General features: G+C 37.1%; 1 protein-coding gene across 1 annotated transcript; it reads left to right on the forward strand.

Annotated features, from left to right (window-relative positions):
- Positions 1–1815: 1815 nt before the first annotated feature.
- Positions 1816–13637, forward strand: CCDC196 (coiled-coil domain containing 196). Its single transcript, XM_063088500.1, has 10 exons — positions 1816–1865; positions 1975–2127; positions 3405–3501; positions 4191–4241; positions 5971–6048; positions 6248–6334; positions 6845–6904; positions 7744–7885; positions 13337–13395; positions 13572–13637. Exons 1-10 carry the CDS (start codon positions 1816–1818, stop codon positions 13635–13637), a joined length of 843 nt encoding a protein of 280 aa, XP_062944570.1.
- Positions 13638–14638: the final 1001 nt, after the last annotated feature.

A 14638-nucleotide genomic window follows, 5' to 3' on the forward strand; every position in this document is an offset into this window, starting at 1 on the left:
ACTTGATATGGCTGTTCTAATTTAATATCACATTACACTAGGTATCATACAAAACTTACAAATGATATATGTATCCTTTAGAAAAAGTATTTGTAAAGTCTGCCTAAGAAGAAGTTTTGATATAGAGTCTTTAGGAGAGATACATATCCTATCTAATAATGGGCAGATCCAAGTTTTATGGAACCCCGAAGCTTATATAATTTGGGAAGGTGTCTCTTTCCAAAACAGAATACAAAATTATGAGATTCGGGGCCTTTAGAAGAGGTCTGTGAAAACGAAGGGCTCTGAAACTTAAGCTTCACTAGCATAATATAAACTAGCTTTTTTGTAATTGAGTGCTTAATTGAGACATTAAATAATCCCCAAACCCAAACCAAATATACAAAAACCCACTAAAATGTGAACACCTAACATAAACCAGGCATGTTACATATTATATTTTATGCTCACAACAAACCTAACAGGTCAATATTACTATTCTCATTTTTACAAAAGTGGAAACTGAGGCTCAAAGAATGCAGTAGCTTGCTTATAGGCAGCTCACTGCTCACAGAGAAGCTGAGATCCAAACCAAGTTCTGACAAACTAAATCTTAGGCTATTTCTACTATAATACTCTGTCTTTAAGTTTTCCCAAAAGATAAAGGATTTAAGTTACTTTGGAGAACACCCCAGAAAATGGCTGGAAATGTTCAGTTAATACTTGAAATTGACATGAGTTAACTTACATTTGAGAACTTCACTAAAAATACTGCCCTAAAACTGTGTTTAAAGAGTATATTTTAAAAAATGCATAACTTTTTTTTTTTTTTTTTTTGACCAGTAAGGGGATCGCAACCCTTGGCACGGTGTGGTCTGCACCACTGCTCAGCCAGTGAGCGCACCGGCCATCCCTATATAGGATCCAAACCCACGGCCTCGGCACTACCAGTGCTGCACTCTCCTGAGTGAGCCACGGGACCGGCCCAAGAATGCATAACTCTTTGGGTTATCTTCCACACACTAAGTGACATAGATGAAGACAGGAGATCTTAAGGTCCAGAAGAAATGTGGTTCTGTTAAAGAGAGGGAAATAGAGGAAGAATCAGAATCCTAAGTTAAGCCTAGAATTATAGTCTTCCAGGAAAGAGTCTGGCTATGGAAAGACATACTGACAGTATGTATCTTTCACAAATTATATCTTCTTGCTACATGTTCAATATTCTTTTACCTTGCCATTATGATGCATTAAGTTTTAAAGACTGGAGAAAAATGACAATGGCTGAAATATTACATTACTCTACTATGTCCACACCCTGCATTTGCCAGTTTGCCCTCTGTTTTTTGAAAATGTCTCAGATGTATCCTCCCTCCTCCTGAGGCCCCCAGAAGGTAGGTGTGGTGTCTTTATCTTTTCCTCGCTCATAGAATCCAGCACTGTGCCCTAACAGATAGTAGTTGCCACAGAAGATGGTATTGATGAGCTATTCTTGACAGGCCACCATTTTCTAACACAATATGAATTCCATAATGTAGATATGCTATGATTCTACCTTATTCATTCAAAGACTTCAGAATAAAACTTTCAGCATTTGGCTAAAGCTGAGGCAAGAACTGATCAAATGTAGTTAGTATTTTCAGTCAACAAGCTGACATTAATGTTGGCTGTTGACTTTGTGGCCTTAGAGGCCATTGTGACCTCAAGCTGTAGCTAATATCAGTCCAATGCAATAAGAGTTTCAATAACAGCAGCACAAAAATGATACCTGGATGGGAAAAAAAGGTACATATTTTCAAGAAGTCCTCTTTATTCTTAGAGTAGAAGTTTCCCTTCAAGATGACAAGTGTTACAAACTCTTCAGAATCTTACTTACCATCAAAAATAAGGTGAGTCTTGGATGGAAGATGCTAAATGGTAACTATCCAGGAGGGAAAAGAAGGTCTCTCTGTATTAACCCAGACTAAAAGCAGGTATTATCATTGTCTCTTCCCACAGAAGTTCTAAAGTAGATGACAGCTACTTGAAAGAATTGAACGAGGACTTAAAGCTCAGGGAGCAGGAACTGCTAGAAATGTTAAAACCTCTAGAAGATAAGAACAACCTCTTATTCCAGAAGTTAATGTCTAACTTGGAGGAAAAACAGAGAAGGTAAAAGCTTCTTACTCAGGATTCCTAGAGGCATAAAGACTGGAGAACTTAATCTCCATAGGACTGGCAATAATTATTTATTTATATCATTTTTTTATTAAAAGATTTGGACATTCAGCTGTAGTAGGTAAAGAATTTGTAACCACAAAATTAGTAAAATTAAATATGACTCAGCCCTCATTTCCTGGGGCTATAGTTATTACTCTACCTCCCTAGGGTGCCCAGCCAAGAAACAGGTAAGAGCCTTTAAGAGCTTTGGTCAGTCCTGGTCACACTGGTAACTTCCTTATTCATGTTTGTGGAATCACTTTAGTACAAATGACTGCTCTTTCTATGCCAAGCAATGGAATGGCAATTTTTTTCTGAGCCTAGGAGCCCTCTGAGTTAGGGCATGGCCTCTCTAAATGTAGGCAGCTGAGGTCTTAACTCTTTACTAGAGCACTCACTGTTCTTGGGATTCACCAACTCTCAGTTTTCTTCCTAGTCTCAGAAAATCTCACCTCAACAGGTCCACCTTCATTCTATACCCTTGTCATAAGTATTACAAGGAACTTAGACCTTTGGAGAACAAAAGCTGGCAGGAAATTGTAGTCAAACACTAGCTGCTTGCAACCCAGCAGCACAGACTTCTCTCAGGGCAAGAGAACACAAAGGTCTGGCTCACTGCTTAGAATTAGGGAGGAAAATTTACAAGGAACACAAACATAATGACTTTAAGGAATATCCTCTCTCACAGTCAAAGACTTGATATTGATTCAGATTTTGTTAGAACTTCCTAATGGCTTGCATTCTCTGGGGGCTACCATAAGGATATAAGTGGTTTCCCCAACAAACTCAAATGTCTTTGTATGGAGAAGCAAAGGGGTTGGAAGAGGTAGACAGAGATAGGGTAGGGAATAACTCTGGGATTTATCATGAAGAAAGCAGTTTCTTCAACCTCCTCCTTTACAGGAGCAGAATCACCTCTACTTCTTCCAAAAGTCATACACCAAAACATTCTTCTGAGGAGGTGGAAAGCAGTTTCACTGACTGTTGAAGACCCAAGTTTTGAGCAATAAAGAACACAGAATTTATTACAGAGCACAAAGCTAAGGCAAATGTCAATTAGGAGTGGAATCACCTTAGTTATAGAGACCTTCTATGTCCAGAAGGACTTCCATAACACCTGAGATTTCAGCCCCCATCTAACTTCCATGGTAGAGTACTTTCTGACTGGTTGCAGAATATTAATATTACCCTTTAAGAGGTATGTATCTTTTATGATGTCTCCCTTCCAGTCTGCAGATTATGACGCACATCATGGCAGGGAAGGGGAGTGATGAATCCTCAGTCATGGAGCTCATTAAGGAAGCAGAGGAGATGAAACAGAACCTGGTAAGAGGTTGGTGGGTACTCCAGAGAATGGCCTTCTGAACAGGCTCAACTCCATTAAATTGTCAGAAGTGGAAGGAAAGACAGAGTGCTCATTTCTAGCATCTGATGCTCCAATACTCACATCTCCTTGATTTAGAAAGTCCAGGATGATTCAAAGGCAGTCAGATGGAATGTTTGGAAAAACAAGGACTACCTAGCAAAAATTCTATTTCTTTGACTTTTTAAAAGTTTTTCATCAGAGTGGTTAATGAATACAAGCACATTAACCCTTCACATTTCAGAAATAATAGAAAATACCTATTAAAATAAAAGAAAAGAAATAGTTTGCTCTGAGAGATTCTTGTAAGATTTTTTAAAAAATCAACAATGTAAAAGATCTTACAAATTATAAATTAGTGATCTAAGCCTTAAATGTTAGGAACTAATTTCTATTGATACCATCTCACAATTAGCATAATAAAGTATTATTCAGAATAATAACTTGCTGGGTTTTTTTTTTTAACCTTCATCATCATAAGACATCTCTCTTGTTCCTGGATTTTGGAGTAGGCCCATTCATTGGTGTCCTTTGTGGTTTGCTATGTCCCTGTACCCCAGTCCCACCATTACTTAGTAATTTCTTCTAACCTCACTTTAATGGCTGAACAAATGCATGTTTCTGTTTGTTTGGTTTCCCACCCCCTCAACAGGAAAGGAAAAACAAGATGCTTTGGAAGGAAATGGAGATGCTATGGAACAAGGTGTGCCTCTAAGGATCTCTTGAAAGTACCATCCTACAAATCATAATGGAAAGAAACTCCTTTTCTTCTGGTTCCTATCTTCATTTTTTCATGTTCCTGCTTCCACCCATGCTTCATTCCAGTCCATTCTTTACAAGTCAGCCAAAGAAATATTTTTAAACAATCAAAGCATATCATTCCTCTCATGAAAACCCTTTACGGCCACTCTTTATTATAGCATGATCTGGCTCTTGCCTCCCTCTCCAGTCCCTTTTCATAGATGTCCTCCCTTTGCTTTCTATGCAACCACCATACTGGCCTCCTGTGGTTTCTCAAATGTGCTAAGTCTTTCACTATCTCAAGGCCTTTTCTCTTGTTTTACCCCCTTCCTATAATTCTGTTTTCTCATAGTTGGCTCATTCCATCCTTCAGGTCTCTTTAAATGTCACCTCCTCAGAGAGGGCCTCTTTGTTTATGCCGTCTTATATAGGGCACCCTCCCTTACTTCCTATTATGCAACTCTGTTCATGCTCTCTATAGCATTTTCCATAATATAAACATTAATATTTTTATTATGTGTGTGTGTGTATATATATATATATATTTTTTTTTTTTTTTTTTTTTTTTTTTTTTTACTTGTTTCTCGTCTCCCCAGCTCCTTCTGGAACACAAGCTCCTCCAGTATCTTGATTACTTTGTCTAAATTCCTAGCATTTAGCACAATGTTTAGAACACAGTAGACAATCAATAAATGTAAATTGAGTAAACAAATGAATTAATACCTAATTCTAATGCCCCTACAATTTTACAACAATCTCTGCACTAAGATAACAATATTAGGGGCTTTTGCTGGGAAACTTGTGGGGAGGGGGTGGGTGGGAAAGAACTCCTTTGTGGACCCAAGTGCTTTTTCATAGACCATGCAACTAGAAAAGATTGTATCTTGTGATATAAACAGGTGTGTGGTGTGATCTCTGACTACCTTTTTTCACTTCACCTTTCCACAAATAATTAGATACCTTCAAGCTCTGCATCCTGTTCTGCATCAGGTTCTTGGTGGCAGCTACAAACCAGTTCTATGAGTTGTCAGAAGCTTTAGTTCCTGAGTTCTGGAATCCTAGTGATAGGATGTGTGCCAGCACAATTCCTCTATCAAAATCCAGCTTCTTCAGAGCACCCAAAAGACTTTTTATAAGGGATGTCCATATACTTTTGCTTGTGGCCAACTTTCCCTCCCCATAGTTTAGACAGGAGGAATGGAGAATAGCAGCATCCCTAGTGGTTAAGAACAGTCTTCAGAGTCAGAAAGATCTGTGTCAAATTCCAGCTCTGTATTTTCCTAGCTGTGACCCTAAATGAATGACTAAACTTCTTCAAGTCTCAGTTTTCTCATCTATAAAATGGAAATAAAAATAGTCCTAAAAGAGCTGTGAGGACTAAATGAGGATGTTTGTAATATGGTAAAGTAGTGAAAGTAAGTGAAGTAATGTAGTAATGTACTCTAGCTTAGAGTAGTGACTGGCATATAATAAGGGTTCAGTTAATAGTTTTTATTATTATAAGGTACACTCAGGAGACTGAATGGGAGGGCTTATTACATTCTGAACTCCGTCTGGTAGTGCACTTTTCATGTTAGTCTCTGAGAAATTACTAACTGGCAGGAAGCAAAATCCCTGACATCCATGTTGGTCTTCCACTTCCCTCATTAATTCCCACTAATTTAAAGCTTTGCCAAAATATCTCTCCACAGACATTAGAGACAGAAGAACTGGGTGACCAACAAAAAGCCCCACAGATAAAAAACAAGGCAGACTTGCAGGACGGAAAGGCAAGTGGACCTCATGTACTTTAAAATTTCAAGATTATTGATGCCACATAGCTGGAAGCAACCTGTTGACAATCAGAGCTAATTCAGGTTGGCAGATAGATAGGATTGGGGCTTCTAGGGTATTGGATTTACGGTCTGCTGAGACATTGATTTCTTTCCTGGGACCTCCTATTCTTTTAGCTCTCTTCTTTAATCCTAGGCCCCAAGTTCCCCCTCATCACCTAGGAAGACCAAAAGTGAACTGGAGACATTATTTCCAGAGAAAGTGAAGGAGATAAGGAAGGAAGCACGACCATTCTGAATGGTAGTAGCATCTTTGAAAGATGATAAATTAGAAATCTTTAATGTGGCAATAATCTGCCTAAGTTTTGGTGGGCTCCTAAACCAATGCAAATTTTTGTAGGCAGTCTTGTTCCCTTAGAATATTATAATTGAGTCTAAGAAGTTATGTTAGCTAGGGCAAAGTGAGAAGTTATACCAACAATACCAACTCCCCAATAGCTGTGTAATGTCAGAACACTTGTTAATTTGTCTTTGAAAATTCATTTAGAGGAATTATGCTTATATCTCATCTTCTTATAACCAGCTCATTCACAGAAAATGACCCTATTTAACCCTTAGCTTTTAGAGAATGGGTTGTACAGATGAGGTCAATTAAGAGGACTGTGCAGCTTAAACCAATTAATAGTAAATCTATGGCATCATAACTTTGCTATAAGGTTTTTTGCAGCATATTGAGAAAACTAGTTTCTGATTTCAATTTACTTCGTCACCCAGAGGTTCTTTCTTCCACCAGGAAAAGCAACAGAGGAAAATGGAATGGGTCAAGTATCAGGAACAAGCCAACATCCCTCAGGTACTAAGGTCTTCCAATGCTGGGCATGGGATGTTATTTCATTCATACAATATAAAGGCTTTTAGCCTCGTATTGTTTTTTTTTTCAATTTTATTTTGTCGATATACATTGTGGTTGATTGTTGTTGCCCCTTACCAAAACCTCCCTCCCTCTTCCCTCTCCTCCCTCCCCTGCAACAATGTCCTTTCTGTTTGCTTGTCGTATCAACTTCAAGTAATTGTGGTGGTTATATCTTCTTCCCCCCCACTCCCGGTTTTGTGTGTGTGTGTGTGTGTGTGTGTGTGTGTGAATTTATATATTAATTTTTAGCTCCCACCAATAAGTGAGAACATGTGGTATTTCTCTTTCTGTGCCTGACTCGTTTCACTTAATATAATTCTCTCAAGTTCCATCCCTGTTGTTGCAAATGGCAGTATTTCATTCGTTTTTATAGCTGAGTAGTATTCCTTTGTGTAGATGTACCACATTTTCCGTATCCACTCATCCGATGATGGACATTTGGGCTGGTTCCAACTCTTAGGCCTCGTATTGTTAAACCTAATTCCCTCTTTCTGGATTATCAATTATCCTACAAAAAGAAATGTATCATGGGGAGATGGCTGAAGGGACCTATCTTTGGTTTCACCTTGAGTACCGTGGAGTAAATAGTATTTCTTCCTATGTTCTTGATTTTGTTCTATTTGATATGGGAAAACAAATCACAAATACTTTCTGCCCAACTTTTAAAGACTGAACATGATGGGTTTATTTTTTAAATTCTGGGTAAAGAACAGTCAGGTAACAATGGATTTAGAGAAGCCAATGCGGTATGAGTAGCTTTGAAAAACGTCCTCTTTCAGAATGGCTTTCATGGCAAAGTGATTGAGCTGAGAATTGAAGCCTTGAAGAACTACCAGAAGGCCAATGACCTGAAATTATCACTGTACTTACAGCAGAATTTTGAGCCAAGACAAGCCTTTTTAAACCTGTCTGGGTCCCAAGGTAGGTAGAGTTTCATAGATACACAGTTTGAGATTTTATTTTGTTTTGTTTTTCATTGGAGATCTCATTATTTGTAAAATGAGCAACACAATGCCTGGCACACAGTTAAATGTTAATAGTGTAATAATAAATTTTTTCACTATTACCATTATTATTATTATTATATAATATAATATTATTATTATATAATATTATAATATTATATAATACTATATTATTATAATACAGAAGCTCTTGTATCAAGATAAGGATTTTCTCTGGAGAAAATTAAGTTTTTCTTTGTAAAGATAAAGTAATATATTATCTGTTTAGCATATGTAGCTGATACATAGTTGGCACTCAATAAAATATTAGTTTCCTTCCCACTTCTTCCCCTTTCTTAGGAATTACAGTTGTTTGGTCTTATGAATCTTTTTGGAATAGACTCTGCTACTTTAGAGCAGAAGACCAAGGAGTTAAACATCTGACAATGGCTGTTTCACCAATCTAGATGTCCCTCTGGGACTTTCAGTGATTTCTTCCAAAGAATTTATGGCATAATTAGAGAAAATCACATAGTTTCTCATTTAAAAAAAAAAAAAGAATAAAGGAATGGCTTTGAGGGACAGTGAAAGGATTCTTAAATTTTTAAGTATCTATGAATCTGAACTGTGTATTTTTAAAAAGGAACATGCAATGAGAAATCATGGGCAAGGGATGACAATGTGTTATCAGTACCAGTATGTATGTCCCTAATTTCTTCTCAGTCTTATTCCATAAAGGATTGAACAGCTTATAAAAATCACACACAACACATAGGATTAAATAAATAGATGAGGAAATCAAAGGAATAGGAAAATAAGTTGAAGCCAGATATGCAAATGCATAAAAGAAGTACTACGTAGTTGGTAAAGGTAGGTCACAAATTTGGTTCTGAATCTCCCAGCAAAAAGAAACATGGATTTGTGGTGTCCACGAAGTAAGAGCAAATCAATTGCTCAGGAGAAACATAGCTTTTCCTGGTACTGAGACCTGAAAGAACTTTCTCCTCCACCTGCTTATAATGGGGACAGGACACTACATATGTGATAATAGTAGCCAATGTCCTCAACAATATTTCTAAAATGAATTCAGAATCTAAATTTCCTAGGCTGTTTCTTATCTGTTCCTCGGCACAATCTGATAACAACTTACAAGTGTTAATTTGAAAATTTGAAACAGTGATGTATCAACTCAGGATGAATTGGTTCAGGTACATAGCACTCTGTTGGTTTGTCTTGATCTATAGGTAAAGTTTAGAAAATCCAGAAGACTGGACGGACTACCTATCCTTCAGACAGTGTTCTACACATATTTTTCTTTCATCTTATGTTTTGATAAGAATTAGACAGAAGAAAGCTGGGAAGAAAGGACCTGGAATGCAACCAGAAGCAGTCTAGTCATTAAGATACATATTAAAAAGAGAGGTGAGAAGCAATATGAGGAGGACCAACAGATCCCTGTTTTACTTCATTCAGAATTAGCGGAAGGTCATCCCAAGGGATCCATAGAGTAAGGAGCCAAGAGTCTTTTAGCTCCAGATTCAAATCAAGCTTAAATTAGTAGATAGTGAAGGATTCCACTCCTCTAGATTGCCTCAGGAGATTTTTTTCCCCTTGTGTTTAGAACATTGAATCAAGTTTGAACTGGAACAGCCTGAAAATCAACACTCTCTTCTCTCTTCTTTCCTTTTATGCTCCTGGAAAATTAAATGATACTGTATTATAGTGTTCGGTTACCACAGATCAATGTAGTCACAGGCATGACCCATTGGTCCTGTGCTTTACTGATTGTGCATTCACTGAGCACTGACTATAGGCCAGTTTCATTTTCTTTCTTTCTTTTTTTTTTTTTCAGTTTCAAAGTTTTTATTCACTAGTTGTTTTTCTGCTGCATCAGTTTTATATCAGTTTAGAAAAGGAACATGAGACAGAACTCAGAGCAAAATGTTGTGCTGTGGCTTATGATGCTCAAACTCCCTTAACATGCAGCAACTCACTGAGAAAAGAACAGATCTGGCCATTCCCTGGGTTCATTTTCTAACACATATATACAAAAGCTTTGGGTATGTTTGAGCCCAAGCAGATCTGAAATCTAACAGAGTCCTAGATTTTGCTGACCTATTTATAACCTCTAGTATTTGATTATTGAAAAGAAAACAAAAGAAGTATTAGTCCCCCTTATGGAACGATTTTAAAAGTAATTGTATCAAGAAATTATTACCAACATTGGTATGGTAGAGAGGCGGTTGGTGGCGCTCAGTATTTCCCAACTTTATGTATCACTTAGACTATTATCTATTCAATATTTGTAGTTTATATTGACTTCTTTAATTTTTTAATGCATTCCTTGAAAATAAAATTTATATTACTATTTTAAATGAAAAACCAATATAGATTTCCATAATGGAAGGTACACTTAATAATAAGCATACAAAGGAAATAATTTTCTCACTGTGATTTAAAGAATTTAATACTGTGTTGCAACCCCTCCTAAATTTATCCCAGTTCCTTCCTAAAATCATCACACCACCAAATTTTGCGAAATTGTAATTTAATGAAAAAGATCACTAGATTTAGAGTCAGATACATGAGTTGCAGGCCTTACTCTGAGGATCATCAGTTACATAACCTGAGCAATTCATTTAGTTTCAGTTTTCTTCATCTAAAACAATCATAACATATTCTAAAGTATCTTAAAAACCTATAAATTTATGTAACCCTCAAAATGACTCTATGGGATAGGTATTATAGAACAAGAAACAAGCTCAGAGAAGCCAGGCACCTGACTCCACATGCAAAGCTTATTTCCTACTATGCTATAAAATGACAGTGTTAAAGTATGTGATTTCTCATGTCTCTCCCAGCTGTAAAGGCTATGATTTGAATCCAAGTTTGTCACCTTTTTAGTGTATAATCTTCCAATTGAGAATCATACTCCCTAAAGTTAATTTGGTTAGCAATAAAGAAAACATGGTTCCAACACCAGTTGAGAGGTTTGTAATTCTGCATTGAGCCCAGTAGGTGGCACCAACCACATCCAGGCTTCAAGTCCACAAATAATAGTAATTCAGGAAACGTGAAATGCTGTGGGAGAGATTGGTCTTCTATTACCCTTAGGACAAAATATTCCATATTTATATATCAAATGAAAAGACAGAAAAACTATGGATGTTTTGTGCCATGCTCTGTGGCACCAAAGTGCATTAACTGGCAGCCTTGATTAGGCCATATTAAACTGTGTTCTGCTGTACAATCCTTACTCCTTATTCTACTCCCTGAACTACAGTTCCCTTCATTCCAAAAAACAGTCACTGCCCATTTTCTTCACAATCTTGTCTAATACTGTTTTTATCACAGATAAATCAGGCGATAGGGACACCAAATTTAAAAAATGGGTTGAGCAATTGCACAAAGTAGTGATTATTTGAAGTTTGAATACTTAACAGTATTAGTAGATAGTTTACTTGTCCTCTAGTTTCAAAATTGATTTTCACAAACCTGTCTTAGAGAAACGGTGGAATGTAATTTTGGACATACCTCCCAGCAAATCATGGTACAGGCCCTTCTGTTCAGGGCATTTCCAAGTAGAGGGAGAGTCTACATGACTCTTAGCCAAGAATCCCTCTTCCCACTGTCCTGTATGCTGATTGGCTGAGTTGCAATGGTGTGACCTATTGGGCTGGCAAAATACAATCCTGTGTTAATATTACTGACTTTGTTACACTTCAAGTAATCCTCACCTGCAAATTCCCTTGAGGCACAGGATGTAGCACTGCACGTTGCCAGTCTTCTCTGTTTAGCATACTTCATCACCTAGTCTTCTATAAGAGAAAAACATTTTTCTGTTGTTTACAACTAGGGTGAAGTCTTTCCTTTTAGTCTTTCCAGAAACAGTTCACATCTGAAGGAATTTACTTCCTGACCAGTGTAAAATTATAATTTGACTGGAGGTGTACGGCAACCCCTCCCCAGCCTCTGTAGAATCAAGAGAGCGGTTTGTGGCCTTTGGCAGTCCCCTATCTTAGAGTGCGGACACTAAGCAATCTCTAAATTCAGCTGCATTTCCCATCACACTTGCTGGTGTTTAAAGAAGAGGTTTATTGTCAGTAATAATATTAACTTGTGTTAAGACATTTGATTCTGACAGCCCTGCTTTTCTCTGTCCCCCTGCTCCACTGCTGCTGAAGGTTAGATGTGAATATTATGCTACACTTATAAATTCAGATGAAAGTCCAGTGAGGTGGGAAATGAATACTCTTGAGACTTTATTTATTCTATAACTCCCTCTGTTCTGAAAGCAAGTTATTCTTCCCAGCTATAACCTTTATTTCACTTTAGTATTACTCTTCTTGATGGCTGAAATACACTTCAGCAGGTGATGCTGAAGGGAAAATAGTGTTAAGCTAAAAATGCAGAAAGGCAGGGGTGGAAAACCACAGCTAGCTCAGCCTTGATAAGTTGTATTGCTCTCAAGTACAGGTTTTTTATGCTTTGAGGCCACCTGAACCTTCTGAATGTCAAAGTTAGGTTTATGGTATTAGTAGCTTATGAAGTTAATATCTAAACTAAGCCATTCTTTCATATCCCATAAAAACCCACAGAAGTCCAGGGGGAGAATAAAATTCTTTTTTTTTTTCCCTAAATGCAAATTTTGAAGATTGAAAAAAAAGTGCCTTTATTAATATTAGGATTATTCTAATAGGTTACAATACGGTTCATAACTTGCTTGCATTGCACATTCAGGAGAATAGCAGTATGTTTAGGATAAGATTGTCGTATTTAGCAAATAAAAAAAGGATACCCAATTAAATCTGAATTTCAATAAACACCAAATTATTTTTTTTTATTATAAGTGAGTCCCATTTGGGAGTCCTATATTTTAGTCTGGCAACTCTATATTAGGACAGACTCAGTACAGGTACTATTTAGCACCCTACAATTCTCCCCCTTTCCCCTTTTTATTGCCTCCCTTTTCCCTCTCAGCTTGTGCATATCATTCACCCTGCCTCCTCTTTCTCTTCCCAATCCCCACCTTTATCTTTTGTTTGTTGTTCACTGTCCACAATTGACCATTTTTGTGGAATATATGTATAATATGATAGCGTATATGTATGTACATAATTTATTATTCCATATCTTCATTTAAAGATTATAGTAGAAGTATATTGTGTAGCCTCTCAAAGTTGTTTTTACTTGCATGTAATCTTCAAATGATTTTATCCTCCTGTAGGACATAAGCTTTCAGTAGAAAAAAGGCCACCATTCCAATGCTAAAAACATTGTTTGATGAAGTTATTTTCTAAAACAATGATCAGAAAATTCACATTGGTGTTAATACCAGTATCCATCCTAGAGTGATACAGCTATATGATACTGTAATGACAATTGCCTTGCAACTCAAAATAAAACTAGTTTTTTTCCTCAAAGTAAGCTCTCATTTTCACTGCAACCATAGGCAAAGCAACTACCAGCAGAAATGAACCAAATGTGGTGAGAATTACTTTCTTTTTAAAAATCATTTTAAAAGCTTGAATAGATAGTGAGTGTAGATTTTTTGGAATGCACTTGTTAACATACATTCTAATTTATTTTAGGGGATTTGTAAAGTGAGTACCCTGGCTCAATGTTTTAGCTGTCTTTTTGCCCCCGTTTTTTTCCTGTATTAGGGAATTCTGGGATCAAAGATCTACATAGAACAGCAAGGAGCTAAAAGAAGTCAGTTGATGATGTAGGAAGAAGGCTCTTTTTTCTGAGGTCACTGGCAGATGAAGCACCAAAGGTTTAGAAGGCTTGGACTCCATGTACTTTGGGCAGATTTAAAGACTAGGCACAACGATGTGTGTTAATTAAAATATTTCAAACCTTTTTTTTAGTGCTGTTTTCCCTCTCCTACCAATCTGGGTGGAAATGGTAGATGCTTGGCCTTAAGCATGTCAGGAATTTAGTCATTTAGGGATTGTAAACAGCTTCTGATTATTTTGATCACTTTTGGATTTGAAATGATTACATTTCAAACCACATTGTACAGTATGTTGTTAACGAGTCCATAAAAAGGAGCTCCTCTCCACCTTTGAAGTATTTATTTCTGTGCAGTGTAAAATTGTAATTTGACCCAAGGTGTATGGCAGTTCCTCCCTGGCCTCTGTCAAGTCAAGAGAGCAGTTTGCAGCCTTTGGCAGTTATCGATCTTAGAGAGCACAGACACTAAGCAATCTCTAAATTCAGCTGCATTTCCCATCACACTTGCTGGTGTTTAAAAAAGAAGTTCATCTTCAGTAATAATATTAACTTGTGAGAAGACATTTGGTATCTTCAGTAATAATGTTAACGCGATAATCCACCACTGGTAAGTGAACTAAAGTAGATATAAAATAAGGAAAAGTATATGCTATAGACTCCTCTTACTCTCTCATCTACCACATCCAACTGTCCTGTTGATTCTGCCTCCTTGTTATATCCCTGGAATATCTTCCACCTTCCCAGTACCACTGTTTTGTTGAGGCCCTTTTTCCTGCCTAAATTACTATAGCTTCTTGTTTTCCCTTCTTTCTGTCCCTTAATCCATCTTTCACAATACCACTGAAGCTGTCTTTTCTAAAAGAGAAATGAGATCATGTCACACTGTCTTTAGTACAAAGTCCAGACTCCTTTACAGACCATGAATGATCTGTCTCTTACCTCCCCAGTCTTATCTTTCACTGTGTCCTTCTTCTTTCATACATCCGACATTGAG

This window comes from Cynocephalus volans, chromosome 3, assembly GCF_027409185.1.
Source record: "Cynocephalus volans isolate mCynVol1 chromosome 3, mCynVol1.pri, whole genome shotgun sequence".
Lineage (NCBI taxonomy): Eukaryota > Metazoa > Chordata > Mammalia > Dermoptera > Cynocephalidae > Cynocephalus > Cynocephalus volans.

Coding starts and splice junctions, on each gene's coding strand:
- CCDC196 (XM_063088500.1), top strand. CDS start 1,816: ATGACAAGTGTTACAAACTCTTCAGAATCTTACTTACCATCAAAAATA. Junction 6,049..6,247: donor CAGACTTGCAGGACGGAAAG/GCAAGTGGACCT, acceptor CTTTAATCCTAG/GCCCCAAGTTCCCCCTCATC. Junction 7,886..13,336: donor AAACCTGTCTGGGTCCCAAG/GTAGGTAGAGTT, acceptor CCTCAAAGTAAG/CTCTCATTTTCACTGCAACC.